At 41.2% G+C, this 20,254-nt stretch overlaps 2 protein-coding genes across 6 annotated transcripts in view; one reads left to right on the forward strand and one right to left on the reverse strand.

The window, feature by feature from the left end:
• Positions 1–5,903, forward strand: part of rabgap1l (RAB GTPase activating protein 1-like) — a 155,683-nt gene extending 149,780 nt beyond the window's left edge. For all 5 annotated transcript variants that reach the window (XM_047374007.1, XM_047374006.1, XM_047374008.1 and 2 more), the window contains 2 exons: positions 284–484; positions 2,349–5,903. In XM_047374007.1, the coding sequence (XP_047229963.1) occupies positions 284–484; positions 2,349–2,504 (357 nt within the window). In that variant the 3' untranslated portion in view covers positions 2,505–5,903. The remainder of the gene's footprint in view (positions 1–283; positions 485–2,348) is intronic.
• A 3,368-nt stretch (positions 5,904–9,271) lies between these two features.
• Positions 9,272–18,600, reverse strand: LOC124873299 (interferon-induced protein 44-like). The gene is made up of 9 exons (XM_047373848.1): positions 18,492–18,600; positions 15,405–15,480; positions 14,399–14,923; positions 14,082–14,130; positions 11,350–11,545; positions 11,099–11,251; positions 10,841–11,012; positions 10,611–10,711; positions 9,272–10,514 (listed from the first exon to the last, which is right to left on the reverse strand). The coding sequence occupies exons 3-8, from the start codon at positions 14,877–14,879 to the stop codon at positions 10,674–10,676; spliced, it is 1,089 nt and encodes a 362-aa protein (XP_047229804.1). The 5' UTR covers positions 14,880–14,923; positions 15,405–15,480; positions 18,492–18,600; the 3' UTR covers positions 9,272–10,514; positions 10,611–10,673.
• Positions 18,601–20,254: the final 1,654 nt, after the last annotated feature.

Below are 20,254 nucleotides of genomic sequence, written 5' to 3' on the forward strand. Positions count from 1 at the left end.
GTGGCAGCAGACTTTTTTAATTAGATTCTTAATACTTTAATGTGTTGCAACAGTACATCACATTGATACAAGGAGCTACTACACAGAAACACTAAGATGGTCATTCATTATGAAACAGATTGATAATTAAGGTTTTGTTTCCTGTTGCTTTACAATAAATGTATCTCTGTGTATTGCAAGTTAAAGCTGTGCATTTAGTCCCAAAAGTGTCTTTACCGTAGCATGCATGCCAGCACAGCTTCTCCTTTTTACATCAGCCCTAACAACACGTGTCGCTGTGCAGAATAAAGTGATGGGCTGCGGGCAGTGCAGGGACCTGTTCAGCACGCTGGGCTCCCTGCAGGCTTCCTCCCCCGGCAGCGACAGGACATCCAGCGATCCTCCGGACGAGGAGAAGGACGGGCTGAAGGAGCAGCTCAGGCATCTGGAGCTGGAGCTGGCTCAGACCAAACTCCAGCTGGTGGAAGCAAAGTGCCGAATCCAGGTGAGCAGAATGATGAGAGAGCCATGTTGTTATTATTAGTCTATTTCAAGCAAAATGATTTAACATAGCTCTAGTCTGCAGTACACCGTTGTTCTTCCCTCGGTTTGGTAGATAATTATTTTCCTTTAAGGGAAAAATAAACAAACCGAGGGCAAAAACAGCACAGTTTCTGGGGTTTTCTGCTGAGCATCACTGCTGTAACAATAGAAATCCTCAAATTGGGTAATTTCTTTCACAACATTCATCAAGTCCAACTTGTAAGTATTGTAAAATGATGCTGGTGTCCGCACCACATTTAATCATTTTGTCATCATATAAAGTTTAAACATGATCTCTCGAGGCCATTCTGCATAAACGGTTTGATTCCCAGCAACCCTGAGTTAGTATTTCTGTCTGTGTGTTAGATCAGTTTACTTTAGTTTACAATGTATATGTTATTCATAACAAGTGTCTCTTAGCCATAAACAAGCTTTGGCTATTTTCTGGTTGGATATTTAAAGAATTAGTGGGGTTAATTTAAATTGGTTGGTTTCTTGGCACAGATGCCTCTTTCAAGCATAGTCCATAACTTTTCAGTAGGATTGAATTTGCAGCCTTTTAAGAAGCTTAATCAGGACTAGTTTTGTTGTGCTTTTGGGGTCATTGTCCTGTTGGAACACACAGCTGGCTCCATGTTTCAACCATCTAGCTGTTGAGGTGAAGTAGAAGAATGTGGAAGTAGTCCACCACTTTGTGCAGTGAACCACTCAGCATGATGCTGCCACCACCATCTTAGACAGTCGATTCAGTTTGAAAGTCTCACCTTGACTCCTGTAAACAACTTTCTTTTGTAGCAAAACAGCTCAGTCTTCATCTCCTCTGGCCATGAAACGTTTCTCCAGAAGGTTTCTGGCTCGTACGTTTTAGAACAAGCTGTTTTTTCTTTCTCTCTGTCCATGTTAACATTAAACTTGCTTCACTGTGATCTTAAAATGTCAGCATCTTTTTGTTACCGTAAAGCTTTGGTGGTTCTGATTCCCTGTGATGGACTCTCATCCAATGACTGCTGGAGATAGGCAGCAGGCCCCCACACAACCCTGCAGGGATATATAGACGATGATTGGAAGGATGGGTCCTGATTTGTTTTTGAACATTTCCTCCAATTTCCTTTAATCTGAGGGGGACAGTTTGGCTCTGTTGGTTGAAACTTGGAACCAACTGGTTTTTAAAACGAGGCAATGAAGGCCTTTGCTAAGCTTCTAGAGTGACTTTTATTTTATGAGCATGTTTCTTCTGAGTGGAAGTAACAGTAACATTTAATCCTGACTTGAATCTAACTGATAATCTATTGAGGCTAAAGAGCTAAAGATTAGGGTGATGGGAAGCAGGCCTTCCAACCTGAAAGACTTGGAGGTCATTGTGAAAGATAAATCATCAAAATACCAGTGGAGGCTTGTGAAAAGCTGGTCAGCAATTATAAGAAGGGTTTGATTCCTTTAATGCCAGTAAAAACATTTCGATTAATTACTGAGAAGGTATAAATTTTGTTTTGAATTGTTTTTATTAAGATATAAAAGAAAACAGATCATTTTCTGCTTTGTTTTATTTTTTGAGAAATGTCCTCTTCATTTCCTCGCTGAAAGAAATGTTTAAAAATAAACGTTTTCCAGGGGTATGAATACCTTTGGGCTTAACTGTAATATTTATTTGTCTGTGTGTTTTCTGGTAAAGCAGTTGTAATCCTTTTCAACGTGCGCTGTGAAACATGAAGAAGAAAGAGTGAATAAAAGTTGGAACTTTTTCTGAAGGGTTCTGGTGTTGATCCACTGAAGGATCTGTCCTCTGCTTCTGTTTACTAAACTGTCTTCTTCCTTCTGATCTGCAGGAGCTCGAGCATCAGCGTGGAGTCCTGATGACTGAAATCCAAGCTGCTAAGAACTCGTGGTTCAGCAAGACTCTGGGATCTCTGAAGAGCTCAGCCTCCTCCTCCTCCAGCTCAACATCCCAGACTCCGTCCTCCCCAAGGGATGGGCCTGCCTAGCTCGACCTCCGTCACCCTGTCCCCTAAAGTTCCCCTGCAGGATGCAAACTAGTGTCGTGGACAAAGGCTGAAGAAAGTGGTGCAGGAGAAATGCAGTATTCCTTTTTTTCAGCGAGTGGTAGAAATGGAGCTTCCTGGATTTGTGGAGTGCAAGCAGAAGAAGAACGGGCAGGAAGCTGGTGTGCTGCAAAAAAAGACTGAAGTGACGTTCTCTGCTCTACAGGTACAGAGTCCGGTGAAGGTGAAGGATCATCAAAGTTCATTTGTCAGTGTAAAATCAGCATTCTTAGGCGTCTTAAAGGTCAGCTGGCGCCATCTTGTGGACAGTTGTTGTTATTGCAGAGAAATAAAGGTCATTAAGGATTTTCTAACAGGTGAGACCTAAACCTTCGTTCAGTTTTACAAAATAGGACATGATTTTAAATGATGGTGCTCCATCAAAGTAGTTTTATACATCTGTTATTAAAAGTATAACTATGTACCTCCACCCTGTTTAATACAGAAATGCCCAGCACTCTAAAGAAAGGAATACTGCCTACTGTAGTAAACTAAAGCATCACATAAGTTGCAATTCTTTATAGTAATATAACATAAACAATGTTGTCTTAATAAGATGTATAACTAATTGTTGACTTTTTTATTTTAAATAATCTTGTACAGTTCTTTAAGGAAAACACAGAAAAGTTCTTATATTTCTTTTCTACAGTTTGAAGTCAAATCTTGTCTCTGTAAAGCACAGTGTGTCGGGATCGGGTCGAGTCCAAATGCACCGGAGCCAAAGAGTAAAGATCTGCAGAGACTTTCTGTTCACTGTAGCCAGTGTTCAGCCTGTTTTCTGTTATCCTTTCACTTATAGCTGAATATCAGCTGCAGTTTGTGACAAATTTCATGTAATCATAACAGAAAGGGTCTCTTTTCTGTTTTAGATTTTATTTTTACAACTTTTATTAATTCAGTTTAATTCATGGTTCATGATAAGCTCATAATGGCTGGGATTATAACACCAAGAGGCCAAATTAGTTTCAAAATGTAGACAAATATTAAGTTACATAGTATGTTAGCTTTGCTGTCTGGAGACAACCAGGCTTTGGCTGTTATGGATGTCTTACAGGATGATAATTTGAGGTAAAAATGTCACAATCTTTCCACAAAAAAACAAAAATGTTGACTTGATCTAATTGCTTTTATTTCAAACATAAAGGCAACAATTATTCCTGCTATTGCTAGAAGAATATCACAGACTGATTGTTACAGTTGTGTTCTATAGCATTTACTGTTATTTGGATGCATAAAAAGCTACGCATATAGAATAAACGTCTGCTAAATTAGTGGTTGCACAGAAAATTATCCCTTTTAGGTGTTTTGCCCTTCAAATAGTGATGAGTTTAACAAGCTGAGATTAGTTGGTTAATTAGTTGGGCTGTCTGCTGTGGTAGCCTGTCTGCAGGCAGCTGCTTGTAGCACATCAACTATAGTACAACAACATCAAATGTTATTGATGTACCCATCCCTCGTACTGCCAATAGTAGTACTACTAATAGTAGTACTACTAATAGTAGTACTACTATTAGTAGTACTACTAATAGTAGTACGAGTGATGGTAGCGCTCTATTTCCCATCATTATTGTTTGAGGTTTTCAAAACCAGAAATTATTCAAAACAGCAACATTTCTCTTTCTTGAAAGCGAGGGAAACGTGTAGAAACCTTTTTTTAGACAGCTAAATGGCAGTGCTCAGCATCAGGTGGAAGCGTATGTTCTGGGCTGGACTAAAGCCACTTCTCATTCAAACGGCTTCTTCAGTTCAGAGCTGCAGAAGCCTTTTGTGTGAGAGGAGGAAGGTTGTAAGGAAAAAAGGGGCCTCAGTTGTTTTCTACACTCTGGAAGGTCTGGGAAGGTTTCTATGACGTTTTGCTTCACTTCTTTGGATAGATGATATCTAGAAATGATGCGGAGAACTTTTTAGAAAGGATATATTCAAATATTGGTTTGGGAAAATAACTGATTATGTGAAAAAGGCTTTAAAACCTTGAGGTTAATGCTAAATACAGCCCTGACTGAGAAAACTCGTCACTTCGGCACAACTTCTGGCCTCTCATTTAAAGGACTTTAAATCATAAGAACTGTGTATTTCTCTTATCTGCAACTTTTTAAAACTCGTACATTGAGAACCAGCCTCTGCTTAGAGAAAACATAATTTTCCTTTTCACGTGTTTAAGCTAACAAATTATCTCCACAAAGCCAGATACTCTGACTCTAAACACCGGGTGCAGAAGGCGCCCAGATTATCAAACATCTGATGCACAACGTACCCCCAGATAAACATCTTTTATCTCAAGACATTAGGAAGCAACACGAGGTTGAAGTATTGCTCAGTCATTGCCAAACCGTCCCAAAGCCATCTGTATGATTGTGCCAACGTCCGTTTTGCTCTTCTAGTTTTTACACTTGTTTTTATTTCTCAGGGTTTTTAGCCTGTAAAAGCACAAAGTCCTCCATGTGTTCATTGTCAATCCTCCCCTTAAAAGTACTTTAAAGTACTTTTATCTATAGCAGGTGTCAGATAGGTCCAAACACAAAAAAACAGAAAACATTTCATGTTCAGGTATACGTTGAGGATGATTTGGTTGCCAAAAACCACTTTAGCTTCATGTTAGAGAAGCTGCTCTGCTTAATGTCCCTCTCTGGTTGACACTGATCTCGGCCTTTGGACTCGGACCAATCCCATGTGAACTTTATGTGTGTGTGTGTCTGCTGTAACTCGAGCGTTCTCTTCACGTTGCTGCCTTTATGTTGAGGACTGAAGCAGCCGGCTGAAGAAACAAAAAGCCATCTGTGTGTCTGAACTCTGAGAGCGTCAGCTGTGCCATAAGAGCCTCTCCACGGTCTTCCTCCGTGCTCCGGATCATCTGCATCACCCAGACAGTTACTGTTTTGTCTGGTTCAGCCAGATATGTTAATCCTAGGATTTATTTCACTTTTCCAGAGCATTCCTTCTTCACTGTTGTGCATCGTTCTTGTTGGTCTGTGACTGGAAGTTGTTAAATGTGGCCAAGCTGGAGAAGAGCTCCCAGTCTGTGATGTGCACTAACCAAATGTGGATGTTTTAAACACTATTATGATTATATGATGACTGTTGCTGAGAAGCACATTTCTTATGTAATTCAGTTAATTTTATGGATCCAGAAGCAGCCGATGAGTCAGACTGGAGGTGGTTGTGTAGTTTACAGTTAGATCTCAGTCCCGTTACAGACGGCTCCTCAGCTGGTCTGACTTCACTGTTCCCCTGTACAGAAACTGTTTCCGCTGCATTAATAAACTTCAGTTTGTTCATGAAATCTGATCCTTTCATTCAAATAAAACAGTTTGAACATGAAGCAAAGCCTTACATGAAAAATGATCTTATTCCTCGTCGTTTTATTATTGTTTAGGAGTTTCTCCTCATCCTGAATATTTTTCTTGTGAAGTTTGACTTCATAAAACTTCAAATGTTATCAACATCATCCGGAGTTGGATTGCACTTAGCTTTTTACTGAAAGGAAAACTAAAGTCCTGTTATTTAGACCCAAAGGCAGCTGGACCTCTTGGTACTGGTTCCCTTTTATTATAAAGTCAGATTAACACAGCAGGACGTTCCGGTTTTTTCTCATTTAAGATAAATCAAAAATGACGCCGGTTCTGTCCAAAGGTAATCTTGAAACAGTTTCTCACGCATTTTTTATCTCTAGACTGGATTATTGTAACAAACTCGTTTGGACTCAGCCAGGCCTGTATTGACCGCCTACAGTTGGTCCAAAATGCTGTTTTTCCATTTTTTTAATTGGCACAAGCAGACAAAAACACATAACCCCAGTTTACCTCTTCATTGGCTTCCAATACATTTTAAAGTTAATATTAATTTGTTTTATATGTTCTTAAGTCTCCTTAAGACAAGTAAGCTGTACCCTAGCTTACTTGTCAGAACCATCTTATTCAGATCGGTGGATCAGATGCTCTTGGGCGTCACAAAAAACACGATCCAAGTCGAGAGATGAAGGACCTTGGCTGAAATTTGAAACAGTTTCGTAAATAAAGTGTTATGTTAAATCTAAAGTAACGTATTACATATCATGCTTAGGTAGGTGGTAGAAATCAGAGTAGCACCCACATTGATGGCAGAACCCAAGGTTTCTCAGCAGAACATTTACCCCAGAAAAATCAGTTCAGTGTTCTCAGGTAACTGTGGGACAAACACCCGTCCATCCATGTGATGTAGAAGACAGGATATATTAGACCAGGCCAACTCCTTCCAGTTCTCTGTGTTCCAGTTCTGATGTTCACCTGCCCGTTGTTGCTTATTTTGGTTGTCAACATTGCCGCCCCCTTATCAGAAAAGCATCAGTACCTTCAGCTATCTGAGCTACAGAAATGTTGGAATTATTAATCTGAGATTATTTAATATTAATATTTTATCAAATAATATTTCGGTCTATTAAGGGTTGTCCTGTGAATACCAGCCCAGTAAGGCGATGGTATTAGGACAGAATAGAAAGGTGTGAGATGAGCTCTGACATTATTGAACAGCATAAACTCTGCACATATGGAATAAATTCACACAGTTTCTTAAAATACAAGAATTTATTAACAAAAATAAGTCAACTCAAAGTCAAACATATTTCAATCCACAAACTCTTTACTTTGCTAAAATAATCCAACTAAACTACCAAGCAGAATTAAAGAATAAGGAAGACTAATGGGCTATGTACAATATAAACAAGTTGATCAAAGATGACCATGACCGAAAGAGTGATGCAACATTACCATGCAATGTTATTTATGTTTGAGAACCAAGGATTATCTTGAAGAATCTCGAAGTGAAGTTAAGTTAGTCTTGGAACCAACTTTGGCAATAATCAGCAAACATTTAGACAACCATTCACAATGCAAGATCAGATAAAATATTATTTTAATAAAATGTTTTGAAAAATGATATCCTGAATAAAACCAACCTTCTGGATGACTAATTCTCAACGGTGTCTAATTAGCTGCCTGGACTATTCAGCCAATCATGGCCGTTGTTCTGAGGCCAACGCATCACGTCACACGTAGGTCACATTTAGAAAAGCACGATTGGCTGGAATTTCCAGCATTTGTTTCGGAATCCGGACACAGATGCCTTCAGGGGTCACAAAAAAACTCCGACAGACATTGGCGATAAACTGATGACAACTGATTACAACCACACATTCACGGAATGGACAAATTATTGTACATTTGGCCCTTTTTAGGAATATTGATTGTACATCGTACAGAGAGCAAAATTATCGTACAAATACGATAATTATCATACACCTGGCAACACAGTGGCGACTGTTCTGTCGGCTGTAACCATGGTGATGCGGCTCCTGTTGTCCTTCTCTCAGGCAGGGAAAACCGCTTCACTCGGCTTGTAGAGACAGCGCCTCTACTGGGACTTCTCTGGGACAGTTTGCTTCTGCAGGCCTCAGAAAGTAAGCAATGCTTATACCTTAATTTACCCCTTTTTATGAATGAATACCGGATTCTTTCAACAGTAATTCATCCGTACTTAACTTAGCGCATATGATCGATGATCGTATGGCACCCCTGGATCCAGTTTGAAGAGTTTATGTCTTTTTGCCAGCAAAAAGAGACATTAGCTCTTGTCTCCTCCTATCCTGGTGATCACCGGCGTGGAAGAGAAAGACTTGAGGGGGAAGTGGGGGTTTTATGTGGACAGTGGCATCTTGGGAAGTTCGCTGTTACATCTGCTGCTTGCTGGTTTCAACTGAACATGGCGGACATGGATTTCACGGACATAATCACGGTGTTTTACCTGTGGAGAGCCGAAAAACGCTGCCGACGTCCCTGGGTTCACCAGATTCTTCAGGGACAGGAACAGTTCGGAGATTACCACCACCTACTCCAGGAGCTGCGTCTGGATGACGGTTGATTTCAGCGGTACTTCCGTCTATCCAGAACCCAGTTCGAAGATCTGCTGTCCCGCGTTGGGAGACAAATCGGCCTCCGGGACACCAACTACCGGCGCTGTATCCCCGGTGCTGAATGCCTGTCCATCTGTCTTCGGTGAGTAAATAAATCTCAGCTCTGTAAAAAAAAACGGCCGATTTTTAATGTCCACATCTCCTAAATATAAGATATATGTGCCTAAACATAACCAGGCCAGGTCCTTTCTGTACTTGTCTCGGTAAAAGTAATTAGTTGAGTCATACAACTCTGGCTTGCCGCACACCGCCACTACGATCTGGTCCTCCATCTTCACTGACAACCACTTCTTCTCCGCTGCGGTCTTTCAAACTACGTCACAGCCACATCCAGTCCCTGATTGGTTGACGCGACGCGAATTTAGGAAAAAGTTCAGATTTTTGAACTTGTCCATCGCTCTCGCTTCGCTCCCGCTTCGCTTGGCGCGCCTTCCGCGCCGCGTCCTCCGTGTCCTTCGCACCGCGCCCCTCCGCTCCTGAACGCACCTCTACATAGGGATAACATGTAAATTGGCCGCTCCTTTCGCAGAAATCGCGTTTGGTGTGAACGCACCTTAAGGGGTGCCGTGATGAAAACCTAATCAAAGTTATTCATTTCACCTTTCAGCGGTCATAATGTTATTCATTTGTGTCTGGATACGATCCTTTATTCAGGGACCTCAGACCTAAACCTAACCCAGACTATCATTACCGTGCAAATGAAATACTGTTATACTTGGAGTATATTTTAAAAATAGTAAAATAAGCAATTATAGATAAAACTGGGTGATGTGGCAAATTAATCATTAATTTATTACCCCTTTAAAAACAACCAAGGTTACAGATGACTAATTCCATTTTACATTTTAATTAGCTTTTATTATTTTTACCTATGGACACTGAACTCAAAAAAGTATATCTAAGTAATTTTAACTTTAAACCACAACAATTGAGCAATAACTAAGCTTTTAAAGCAAGAAACAAGAGGAGCTTAAGAGAAAAAAATATACAAAGGAAAACATAAAAGCCCTCATTTTTTAGCATAGGAATCCAAAAAAATCAAATATTATCATCGGTGATAATACATTTATCATGAGCCATGACAGCAAAGACTGATGTAGATATTTAACCCTTCAAGACTCATTGCTGTGAAATGCATTTGACCCCTTTCAGATTTCCTTTCTTTATTTTTGAAAGTCAGTGTTCTTGATTAAACACTAATTAAGAGACTGGGCCAAAATGGCTTCTATAAGGGAGTTTTAAGTTAAAACCACTGCTGATCAAAAAACACACAATAACCCATTTCTCCCAGAAAACATTTCAATAATTTTTGGTAATTTTTTCTATGGACTTATGAGACCTGAGTGGAAAAAAAGGAACATAAATTGTACTCAAACGGTACTGGTAGAGAGATGGTCTGGAACAGCTTTGCTTCCTCAGAACCTGGATGACTTAAAATTATTGATGGAACCAGGAAATCTTCTCTCTACCAGATGATCCTAAAGGAGAAGGTCTGACCATCAGTTTCTGACGTCAAGCTCAGGCACACCCGGGTTATGCATCAGGATAATGATCCAAAGCACACAGGCAAGCCTATTGCTAAATGGCTTAAATATTACAAATGAAGGTTTTGAAATGGCCTAGTCAAAGTTCTGGCTTAAATCTGAGTCTGATTCTGTGGCATGACGTTGAACAGGCTGTTACTGCTGAAACCCAAACTAAATAAGGAAAGGTGTTGTTTGGGTCTTCCGACCAAGCAGGGATTAGGGGTACCCGGCCTTCTTGGCATCCCTGCCGGGCTGCTGGGAAATGCCCCTCTCAGGGACTCTGTTGCCCGACTCCCGATCTCCGTTGCTGCTCAGTCGGTCACTGATGTCATCGAAGTAGTTATCGACAAAGCGAAGCATCTGGATGACGGCGCTGAGCAGCAGGATGTCGTAGCTGAAGTCCAGCTCTAACTCCTCACTGTAGTTCTTCACTGGAACAATGCATGACAGCGGCACGCCCACCCTGGTACTGACCTCCTGCATCTGGATCACAGGAGGGTTCAAACAATGATTCAGAACGGTTTCATCAAGATTAACATCAAGACTGAGTCATTTCTTTATTATTAAAAGAATCCTCACTAGGTCCTTGATGTATCCACTCTTGTAGATGTTTCTCAGATCGTCCTTCACCAAAGGACAAGCTTAATCTACTTTAGTGAGCAGCACCAGCTGAGGAATCCCTACAAAGAAGACAGATGAGAATATTTAGAAGATGCTGTAAACAATCTGAGTTGAAACCTTATTTAAATATCAAGCTGGAATTTAAAGAAATATGTAAGTAAAATGATTCAACCAGAGGTTCTACTGACCCAACAGGTTAACCTTTCTGCGGATGGCTTCCAACTTCTCCTCCAGCTTTGCGGGCATAATGGAGACCTTGCAGGCATCAATAACATAGGCCACACAGTGGATCTTGTCTTTTAAATCTGGAGACTTGTTATAGCCGTGAGATTCAGCATGCAGAGGAGCAGCGGGGTTGAACTGTGTGGATGTAAATAAATAATATTTTGAATTTACTTCATGTTACAGACAGGTTGTGCTCCACAAACTCTAATCAAATATCATACCTGGTAGCAATCCGGCATATGACCTTTAAGGATGCTGCTGATGTCATCAACATCAATCCCCGCCTCTTTGCTGTCCTCCAGTCCCATGGTGTCACACAGGATGATTGGCAGAGGTTTGCCTTCTCGTCCAGCTTTCAGAGAGTAGGTTCGAAACTGAAAAAGGTGAAATGATTGACCCAGAAAATCACTATTGGAAGCTTTTTGTTTATGTGAAATACTGGAAACCATATGAATGAGAGGCAGAGACAGACCTGAGTGGTGAGGCTGGTGGAAGAAGAACCAGAGATGGCCTGGCTGGTGACATGGCCTCTGAATACAGAGTTGATGGAGTTGAAGAAGCTGGACTTTCCAGCTCCAACTTGTCCAATGAGTAAAACCCGAGCTTGGGACACAGAACTGACTGTGGGCTTGTAGGTTTTGATGCTCTCCATCAGCTCATTTCTCTTCCTGTAGAGAAACATCAAATTACTGAGAAGCTGGTACCAGTAAATGTGCTGCATAATAATTTGAAGCATCGCGGTAAAAACTTTCATCCATGTCCTTGTCATTCAAGTGAAGTAGATCTTCTGATGGTAGATTTATAAATAAGAATCTGAAAAATGTACATGTGTTTTATGTCAATTTGTTTAAATAGTTACAGAACCACATTTGGCTGCAGCTGCAAGTCTTGGTGTATGTTTCAACTAGCTTTGAACATCTAGAGACGGAGCTTTTTGCCTTTTCTTCTTCGCAAAATATATCAGGCTTAGAGTAGATGAAGAACATCTGTGAACATCAGTTTTTTTTCATCCCTGCTGATCGCCAGAGCTTTGAGTCGTGCATGCGTGCATGAGTAGGCTGGAGTGCTATAAAGCTTTTTTGGCCCCTATCCAGCTGGAAGATGGGCATGATCTGTGCCCCTCTTGTTTTGGGCCAGATCATCGGAGGGAGGCTTTGACGGAAGTGGCCTAGACCCCAACTTTTCTGTTCTCCCCTTGTCCCTGAGAACTGCATACTTGGCTGGGCTTGCATGTGCGGGCCTGGCAGTGAAGCATTCGGCCCCTGAGGTCTCCAGGGCACTGCTGAAAGAAAGCCAAGAGTTGGACTGGATTTGGCTGGGTTGGCCCAGATGAAAGCCCTCCTTGAGGCCCTCCAGTAAGGGGATGGCAGTGGTCTGGCCAGGGACCCTAACCATGGGCTGATCATTGGTTCATGGACCTTCATTTTTGAAAAGGATGCCATTTCCATGGCTCTGGGACTCATTTCCAAGAGCTTGCTGATTCTGGTTCGTGTGTGTCAGCTGCCGGCTCCCATGCCTCCTGTTCTCGAGCAGAGGAGGATGGTTTTATAGTGGGTTCTTTAAGGACAGCTGATAGATTGCCCGGGGGGCAGGGTCTCCCCGGCAGAAGCGGGAGCACATCAACGCCCTGGAGTTGAGTGCTGTGCAGGTGGCACTTCAGCGCTTTGTCCCAGGCCTGCAGTGAATGCATGTCCTGGGTCAGTCTGACAATACTTGGTGGTTTTTCATATCAAACACTTGGGAGGGACCTGGTTGCTGACGTTGTTATTGTTGACCCAGAAGCTCTTGACCTGGGCAGCCCCCCTCTTTGCCAGCCTGAGGGTGGCTCACATTCCGGGGGTGCTAAATGTGCTGGTGGATTTCTGTCTCGGTGATGCCCGCCTCCTGGGGAGTTAAGGGTCCATCCAGAGGTGGTTGGGGCAATTTGGGAGAAGTATGGCAGGGCAGATGTGGACCTCTTTGCCAACCGAGAAAAGATGCATTGCCTGCTGTGATTCTCTCTCGAGGACAGTCCCAGTCCCCTGGGCCTAGACACGCTGCCGCACGACTGGCCCAATGCGCTGCTTAACACTTTTCCGCCTCTCCCCCTGATAGGTCAGACTACAGGTGTCTAATTCTAGTCCTCGAGGGCCAGTGTCCTGCAACCTTTAGATGTATCTCTGCTTCAACACACCTGAATCAAATAATTAATTAGCAGGACTTTGGAGAACTTGACTACATACTGAGGAAATTTAGATTTCAGGTGTGTTGGACCAGGGACACATCTAAAAGTTGCAGGACACCGGTCCTTGAGGAGCGGAGTTTGACACTGCTGGGTCAGATGCTCCTGAGAGTCCTTCAGGAGGGGCATCAGCTCCTCCTGGTGGCTCCCTTCTGGCCTGGAAGGACCTGGTTTCTTCTGCTGCGCAGGCTCTGCTGCAGCTCTCCAATACCTGACCCCCTCAGGAAGAACCTCCTGGTACAACTTGGTGGCTGGATCCTGCACCCCGACCGCAGTAGTCTACAGCTTGGGGTTTGGCCACTACAGGGCCCGGCGTTGCCTTCTCAGAGTATGGTGGGGAAGGTGGACGTACGATGAGGGCAGCTGTGGACCTGAATCGCCTCGAAGCCGTACGGAAGTCGTTTTCTATGACCTCTCCGAACTCCTCCCACGCCCGAGTTTTTGCCTCAGCAACCACGCAAGCCACATGCCACTTGGACTGCTGGTACCCATCAGCTCTTTCCGGAGTCCCACTGGCCAAAAAACCCAATAGGACTCCTTCTTCAGCCTGACAGCATCCCTCACCGCTGGTGTCCACCAGCGGGTTCGAGCCGCGACAGGCACCAACAACCTTGCGACCACAGCTCCTTTAAGCTGCCTCGGCAATGGAGGTGTGGAACATGTCCCACTCGGACTCAATGTCCCCCACCTCCCCCGGAACGTGTTTGAAGCTCTCCCGGAGGTGGGAGTTGAAGCTCTGCCTCACGGGAGACTCCGCCAGGCATCCCAGCAGACCCTCAAGATTAGTTTGGGTCTGCCAGGTCTGACCGCATCCTCCCCCCAAAAAAATTAATAATTTAAATTATAAATAAAAACTAAATTTCTTTCACTTCATGGTTATGCATCACTTTGTATGGGTCTATCACAGAAAGCCTTAATAAAATACATTAAGGTCGTAGGTTGACACAATGTGGAAAAAGGGGTGTAAATACTTTTGCACTTACCCGGATTCCCAGATGACTGTCCTCCATGGCTTCTCAAGTTCAGTAGTTTCTGTTAAAGAGTAAACATTTTTAATTATTGAATTTTAACATCCACAGTTTTTTTCTTAACTTGTGCAAAATTGTGTTGATATTATGTAAATACAAGTTTGAATTTTAGTTAATTAGTAAAATTAACAATGATTGAAAGTACACTGTACTCAGGGTGAAAGTGCCAGGTGATATGCTGCAGGTAATAAGGCTGATCACATACAGTGCATTAACATTTCTGTTTTTTAATTTCACTGACAGTGAAATGCAAATCTTCCCAGAGAACTCACCTTCCACTTGGTAAACTTCACATTCAGTCAGGTTCAGGTCATTTCCGTGCATTTCTGCAGCATTGAAGTTATAATAGTTTCCTGGATTGCTGCAAATTACTGGGCTATTTCCATTGACAAAAATCAGTGCATTTCCAAAATAAGGACCAGTGCTGCCATCCATTAGGAGTGCATATGGAGGATTAGTAACTGGATATTTTTGTAGTTTTCCACCAGTAAGCCTAAAAAGAAAAGCCTGGTCATCATTCACATACTGTCCAGACTGACTAAAAGGTTGCCTGGTGTAGCCTCCAAACACATAACCAGAGGTATTGTAGCCCACAGACACAGTGGGTGACTGGTTGTCACATCGCTGGTGGAAGGCAGCACCAGTAAAGCCGTGGACGGTGGCTTTGTAGAGTAGCTTCAGTTTGACAGTTCCCAGCTGAGAGCTGATCGTTCTCTGCTGGTTCCTGGAGAGCAGTGAGTTCAGAGTGGACATCTGAGCTGCTTAGTTCAACTTTTAGGGTGAATTCAAGTTTAAGTCTGAAAAACAAACAAATTACATAAGAATCAAATGAGCAAAGTAGTTGAAACATGTTCAAGTGGAAATGTTATCCTGCAAGAAATTTGAATTAAATCGTTTCCCAGTCTGATTAAACGTGAAATAATACAATGAAAACGTCTGACTCAAAGACCTAGTAGAGTGTCACTTCATTAATGACAGTTTTTTTTTTCAATTGCCAAAACAATAAACCCTATTGTCTGAACCAAATGCTCAGTTGCCTGAGCCCACTGATTGAATCAGTCAGTCTTTTGGCAAAACCAAAATCACTTTTCACCTATTTAGGCACAACTTGTCAACACATTTTTATTGCAATGCACCTGTGTTGCTGTTACGGCTCGGCTCTTTTAGCCATAATAAAAGTAGGGGGTACACTGATGCAACCAATTCACCTCTTTATTGAGCCAAAACAAAACAAAAATTTAATAATCATTGTGTGTGTAATCAATATATATGTCTCACACATGGAAGCACAGCTCTTTTATCAACAGGAGGCGCTGGGCCCTAGCAGATCCTGCAGCTGACACTTCAGGTGCACCTCATAAAAAAGAAAAGAAACATAACACGAGACAATATTAAAAACAGATCCTCCCTATTAAAAGAGAAGGGACCATCACAGTTGCATCATGGTGAGCACAGGTGGCAAGTCAAACACAGTTAAAGCACAGGTGTAACAGGCTGAACACAACTCAAATTTGATCACACTTATGGCCACTGATGTGAGGGAACATATATAAGCTAGTTCAGAGAGCACTGGTTTGCGAGGCACTACAATGGATAGAAATCTGAGAGGAGGAGTTCGTGTGAGAGGTAGTCAGCGAAGACAAAGAACAGTAATATCTGAAGAAATCAGAGCTACTGTGATCGACCATGTTCTTGTGCATGGTATGAGTAAGAGGGAGGCCAGACAAAGGGTACAACCAAACATCAGCAGTGTCACTGTGACCACCATAGTCCGAAGATTTAGAGAGGAGAACAGGTAATTACCTTTTTTGACATTATAGTATGTAAATGTTGACAGCAATTACTGTATGACTATACTATAAACCGTAGCACTGTATACTGTAAGTAAACATATGTTTCCGTACATCACTGTGAAAATGTACTGTAGTATTGTAATGGAGGGTTAGTCTAACTCTTTGTAGGCCTAGTATTGCATGTATATTTTTGTAACTGCATGTTTCTTTTTTGTAAAATTGAAAGACTGCCACATGGGGTTGGGAGGACAGGTATGTTCTCCCCACACCATGAGACCCTAATTGTTGATATGGTCCGTGAGAACAACACCATTAAACTGTGTGAAATTCAGCAGAAGATCATTGTGGACCATGTACATTTTGAGGGTATGAACAGTGTCAGACTCTCTGATCGTGTCTTCAGACTGCGCATGAAACAGCGGTACAAAGAGCCCTTCAATCGCAACTAAGAGACAAAGAGCAAAGATTCCAGTACGTACAGGTTGGTATATATCCAGACACATTCAATGTTGTTTACTATAAGTAGTGATTCACCGTAATGCCCTAAATCACTTTTTCTGTATCACCTACAAAACTATATCTATTTTGACAGTCTTTCAACCGGATGCAATGGAAAGACCCCATGAATACATCTACGTTGATGAAGCTGACTTTAATCTCACCAAAAGGAGAAGGAGAGGCCGTAGCGTTGGTGGCCATTGTTGGTGGCCCTGGGCAGCATGGTGGCAATGTCACAATGCGTGCCGCCATCAGCTATCATGGGGTTGTCGAACATCATGCCAACCTGGGGCCCTACAATACTCACCAGCTCCTTATTTTCCTCAATCACATGTGAGATGCTCTGTTAGGGCAGTAGGATGAACATCCCATCTATGTTGTTGTTTGGGACAATGTGAGTTTTCACAGAGCCCTTGTGTTACAGGAGTGGTTCAAATGTGATCCAAGGTTTTATCAATCTTCACGATTTGACAGCATAGTTCAGTTTTGAGCAAATATTTAAATGTTTTGAGGTGAGGTGTTTTGCAAAGAAGAATCTGAGGTTTGGTGAATGTAGCTTGAATATTGGGTTTTGTGTTTACAGTTTGGAGAAAAGGAGAGCAGCTTTCGAGAAATGTGTCTTAGCAATTGAGAAAAACTGTAATACTTTCAAGGAATACGTTTAGTGCAATAAATCTGTTTAATACATTAGATTTATTCACCCAGCCATTTCTCTAACTTCCGGTTGAGAATACAGGTGTTACGTCGATTCGCGTTTCCCCATCAGATACGGTTTCCCCAGCGTCTCCTTGCCGCTCACGCGGCAAAAAAGGCGCGTGCTTGTTGCAGGCTCGGAACCGTCGCGCTGTGCTCGCGCCACAGGGGAACTACGGTAACCCTGAAAGCTCAAATGTCGTGTTTCGGAGAAGTCGATATACATTTGTTTAGCTAGTGTATTGTTATTAGATAAATTAATATATCATCATTTTATAGATAGATAGATAGATGTAAATATAACGACACATATTTATATACACACACAGACGTGTGTATATATATATATATATATATAGATCTGACAGGGTGTGGAGATCCATCAGATAGCGTTTCCCCTGTTTTATGCAGGGGGAATCTGACGGGGTTTATAGTACATTTATAGGACCATATAGGATCACAACAGTATAGATATCTGTAGTCTCTCTCTCTCTCTCTCTCTCTATATATATATATATATATATATATATACGTCTGTGTGTGTATATAAATATGTGTCGTTATATTTACATCTATCTATCTATCTATAAAATGATGATATATTAATTTATCTAATAACAATACACTAGCTAAACAAATGTATATCGACTTCTCCGAAACACGACATTTGAGCTTTCAGGGTTACCGTAGTTCCCCTGTGGAACGGTTCCGAGCCTGCAACAAGCACGCGCCTTTTTTGCCGCGTGAGCGGCAAGGAGACGCTGGGGAAGGAGAAACCGTATCTGATGGGGAAACGCGAATCGACGTAACACCGTAAAGTACTCCTGGCTTTTTCTACCACACTTTTCCTTCCTCTGAAATTTCCATTAATATGCATTGAACAGCCATCCAGACGAGTCAGCAGTCTACCCTATACACTAATGCACAATCTTTCTTTCTTTTATTGGTCTCATGTCGTTTTTTGAAAAACTAAAGCTAAAAATTAATTTAAATGTAAGACATAATCAACAAAAATAAAATAAAAATCTGAAAGAAAAAAATTAATAATCACACAATATAACCTCCGAAATGCAGCCCGAATTTTCTTACTTTTTAACTTTTTATGACAGGGTAATAAGTTTCGATTTCCTGAGTTGCTGACAACTGAAACACCCCACATAAAAATAGCAACCAATAAAAAAAGTTAATAAAAAGGGGAAAGTAGGCTAATTCCTTTTCTTTTTTATTTATTTTCTAGTAGTGTGATACTGAAAATTTCGCTGCTGGATTGAATTTGTGTGTTAAGCAACATTTAATAAACCCCACAGGAAGACAATAAATGCGAGAGTGAAGTACAGATATTTTTAAACACATTTAGGCTTAGTGATAGTTTCAGTCTTACCTCCTGTATTTGCTGGGAGCTCAATGTAGATCTTTGTTGTGCAGATAGGTTGCAGCTGAGCTGAACGCCTCGCAGACCGCAGAAGAAATGAAACTAAAAACTCTGACTTCCTGTACTGGCCCCCTAGCGGCCATAAGAGGAAATATTATCTAAACTCATTTTCCTACATGAAGCTCAAGACGTTTAGATCTGAGTAAGAAATTCCATGTTACCCTTGAATTTACATAGACATGAAAAACTGTTTAAAAATCTCTTAATATTCAGTGACACATGTGGATCATTACCGATACATTCAGTGTTGTGGCTTCAGTTAAATAAAATGTGGTTTTGACAGTTGACAATTTGCTCAATGTCACCTCAGCGACACGGGATTTATAAATGCATACGTTTTGCAAGAAAATATATTAAATGTATCTGTATTTCAAACAAAAATATAGAACTCCTTAGATGAACCATATAAAATGAAATATTTTAATAGTGGCTTCCTGTTATTGAGGTTTATTTACCATTTATTAGTGTGTATGTGTCATGCTTTGTTCAGACCCAAGCACAGACAGAAGAGTAATGTCATGTTGGATGAAGCATATTTATTGAAAGGACTTACAAAAAAACAATGAACAGGCACAATAGAAACTGTAAAGCATCTGGATAGAACAAAACAATGGTGAAAGGGGCACTGGAAAAGCAGTATGGATGAAGACAGAAAGGATCTGACAAGGAGGTAATGAAAGTGACTGGCTTTCAAATGCAGTGGAGGTGATTGAGTGACAATACAACTGGGGGAGATTCAGTGGAATCCAGAGCAGCTTGGAGACAACTTCAACAGATGTGCTGAGGGAAAGTGACTAATTAACAGAGAAAGATCTAACAAGATAAAAAAGGAACTTAACTAAAACAAAACTAAACATCAACACTAAAGTAAGAATTTGCACACATACAAAAATAACAGAACCTAAGACAAACCAAAGACTAACAAAAAAACCGTGTGAGCCAAGAATAAAAACCAAGAAGGGAGCCAAAATTATCCAAATACACAAAGTCACAAACAAACCATCTAAAAGAAGATTTGGACATGCAGACAGATATAAACAAACCTTACTTATTGATGTTTTGTAAGTTTCTTTAAAAATACTAAGCATTTAATTTGTTACTGTGTTTTTGACAGACACAAGTAGAAACAGATCGAATACCAAGCAGACTGGTTATAAAAGAAGCAACTAAGGCTTCCATGCAAATCTGGATGTACAGTAGGTCGCCACAAAACAATTCCCAATGCTAAATTAAATGAATCACATAAAACAATAAATGTTCAAAGGTTGGAAACCTGTCAGATTTCATCCTCAATTCAGTCTATTCCAATCCAAAACTTGAATTTTCCTGTCATGAAGTCATTCTATTTCTTTTATTTGGATGTGATGCTTAAACATAAAAACCCTCCTCATTTTTTAGGGTACTGGGTCCAAACTGATTGCTGTTCAGTATAGTTTATGACTTATTCTACCTTAACAAAAAGTCTTGTTTCGGCTGAGAGAAAGTAACACCACAGCATGATTCTGCCACCACCATATTTCACAGACGACATGATGTTTTGGTGATGCGGTTTTGTTTTTGTGCCAAACATACCTTTTTGAATTATGACCACAGGGTCAAGCTTTACATTATCAGACCACAGGTTATAACAGGGTCATTGCAGCTAATGTAATGTAATAAAATGTTTTTTCACTAGAAATGTATAGGAAATACAGTTTGTAACATGGTAGGTG

This window comes from Girardinichthys multiradiatus, chromosome 9 (genome assembly GCF_021462225.1).
Source record: "Girardinichthys multiradiatus isolate DD_20200921_A chromosome 9, DD_fGirMul_XY1, whole genome shotgun sequence".
NCBI classification, from domain to species: Eukaryota; Metazoa; Chordata; class Actinopteri; order Cyprinodontiformes; family Goodeidae; genus Girardinichthys; species Girardinichthys multiradiatus.

Bases quoted from the DNA above. Each gene is read 5' to 3' on its own strand.
- LOC124873299 (XM_047373848.1), bottom strand. From the start codon at position 14,879: ATGTCCACTCTGAACTCACTGCTCTCCAGGAACCAGCAGAGAACGATC. The intron at 14,131-14,398 runs GTGAGTTCTCTG...ACTCTTTAACAG, and splicing joins TGAAGTTTACCAAGTGGAAG to AAACTACTGAACTTGAGAAG. The intron at 11,546-14,081 runs GTAAGTGCAAAA...GTTTCTCTACAG, and splicing joins ACAGTCATCTGGGAATCCGG to GAAGAGAAATGAGCTGATGG.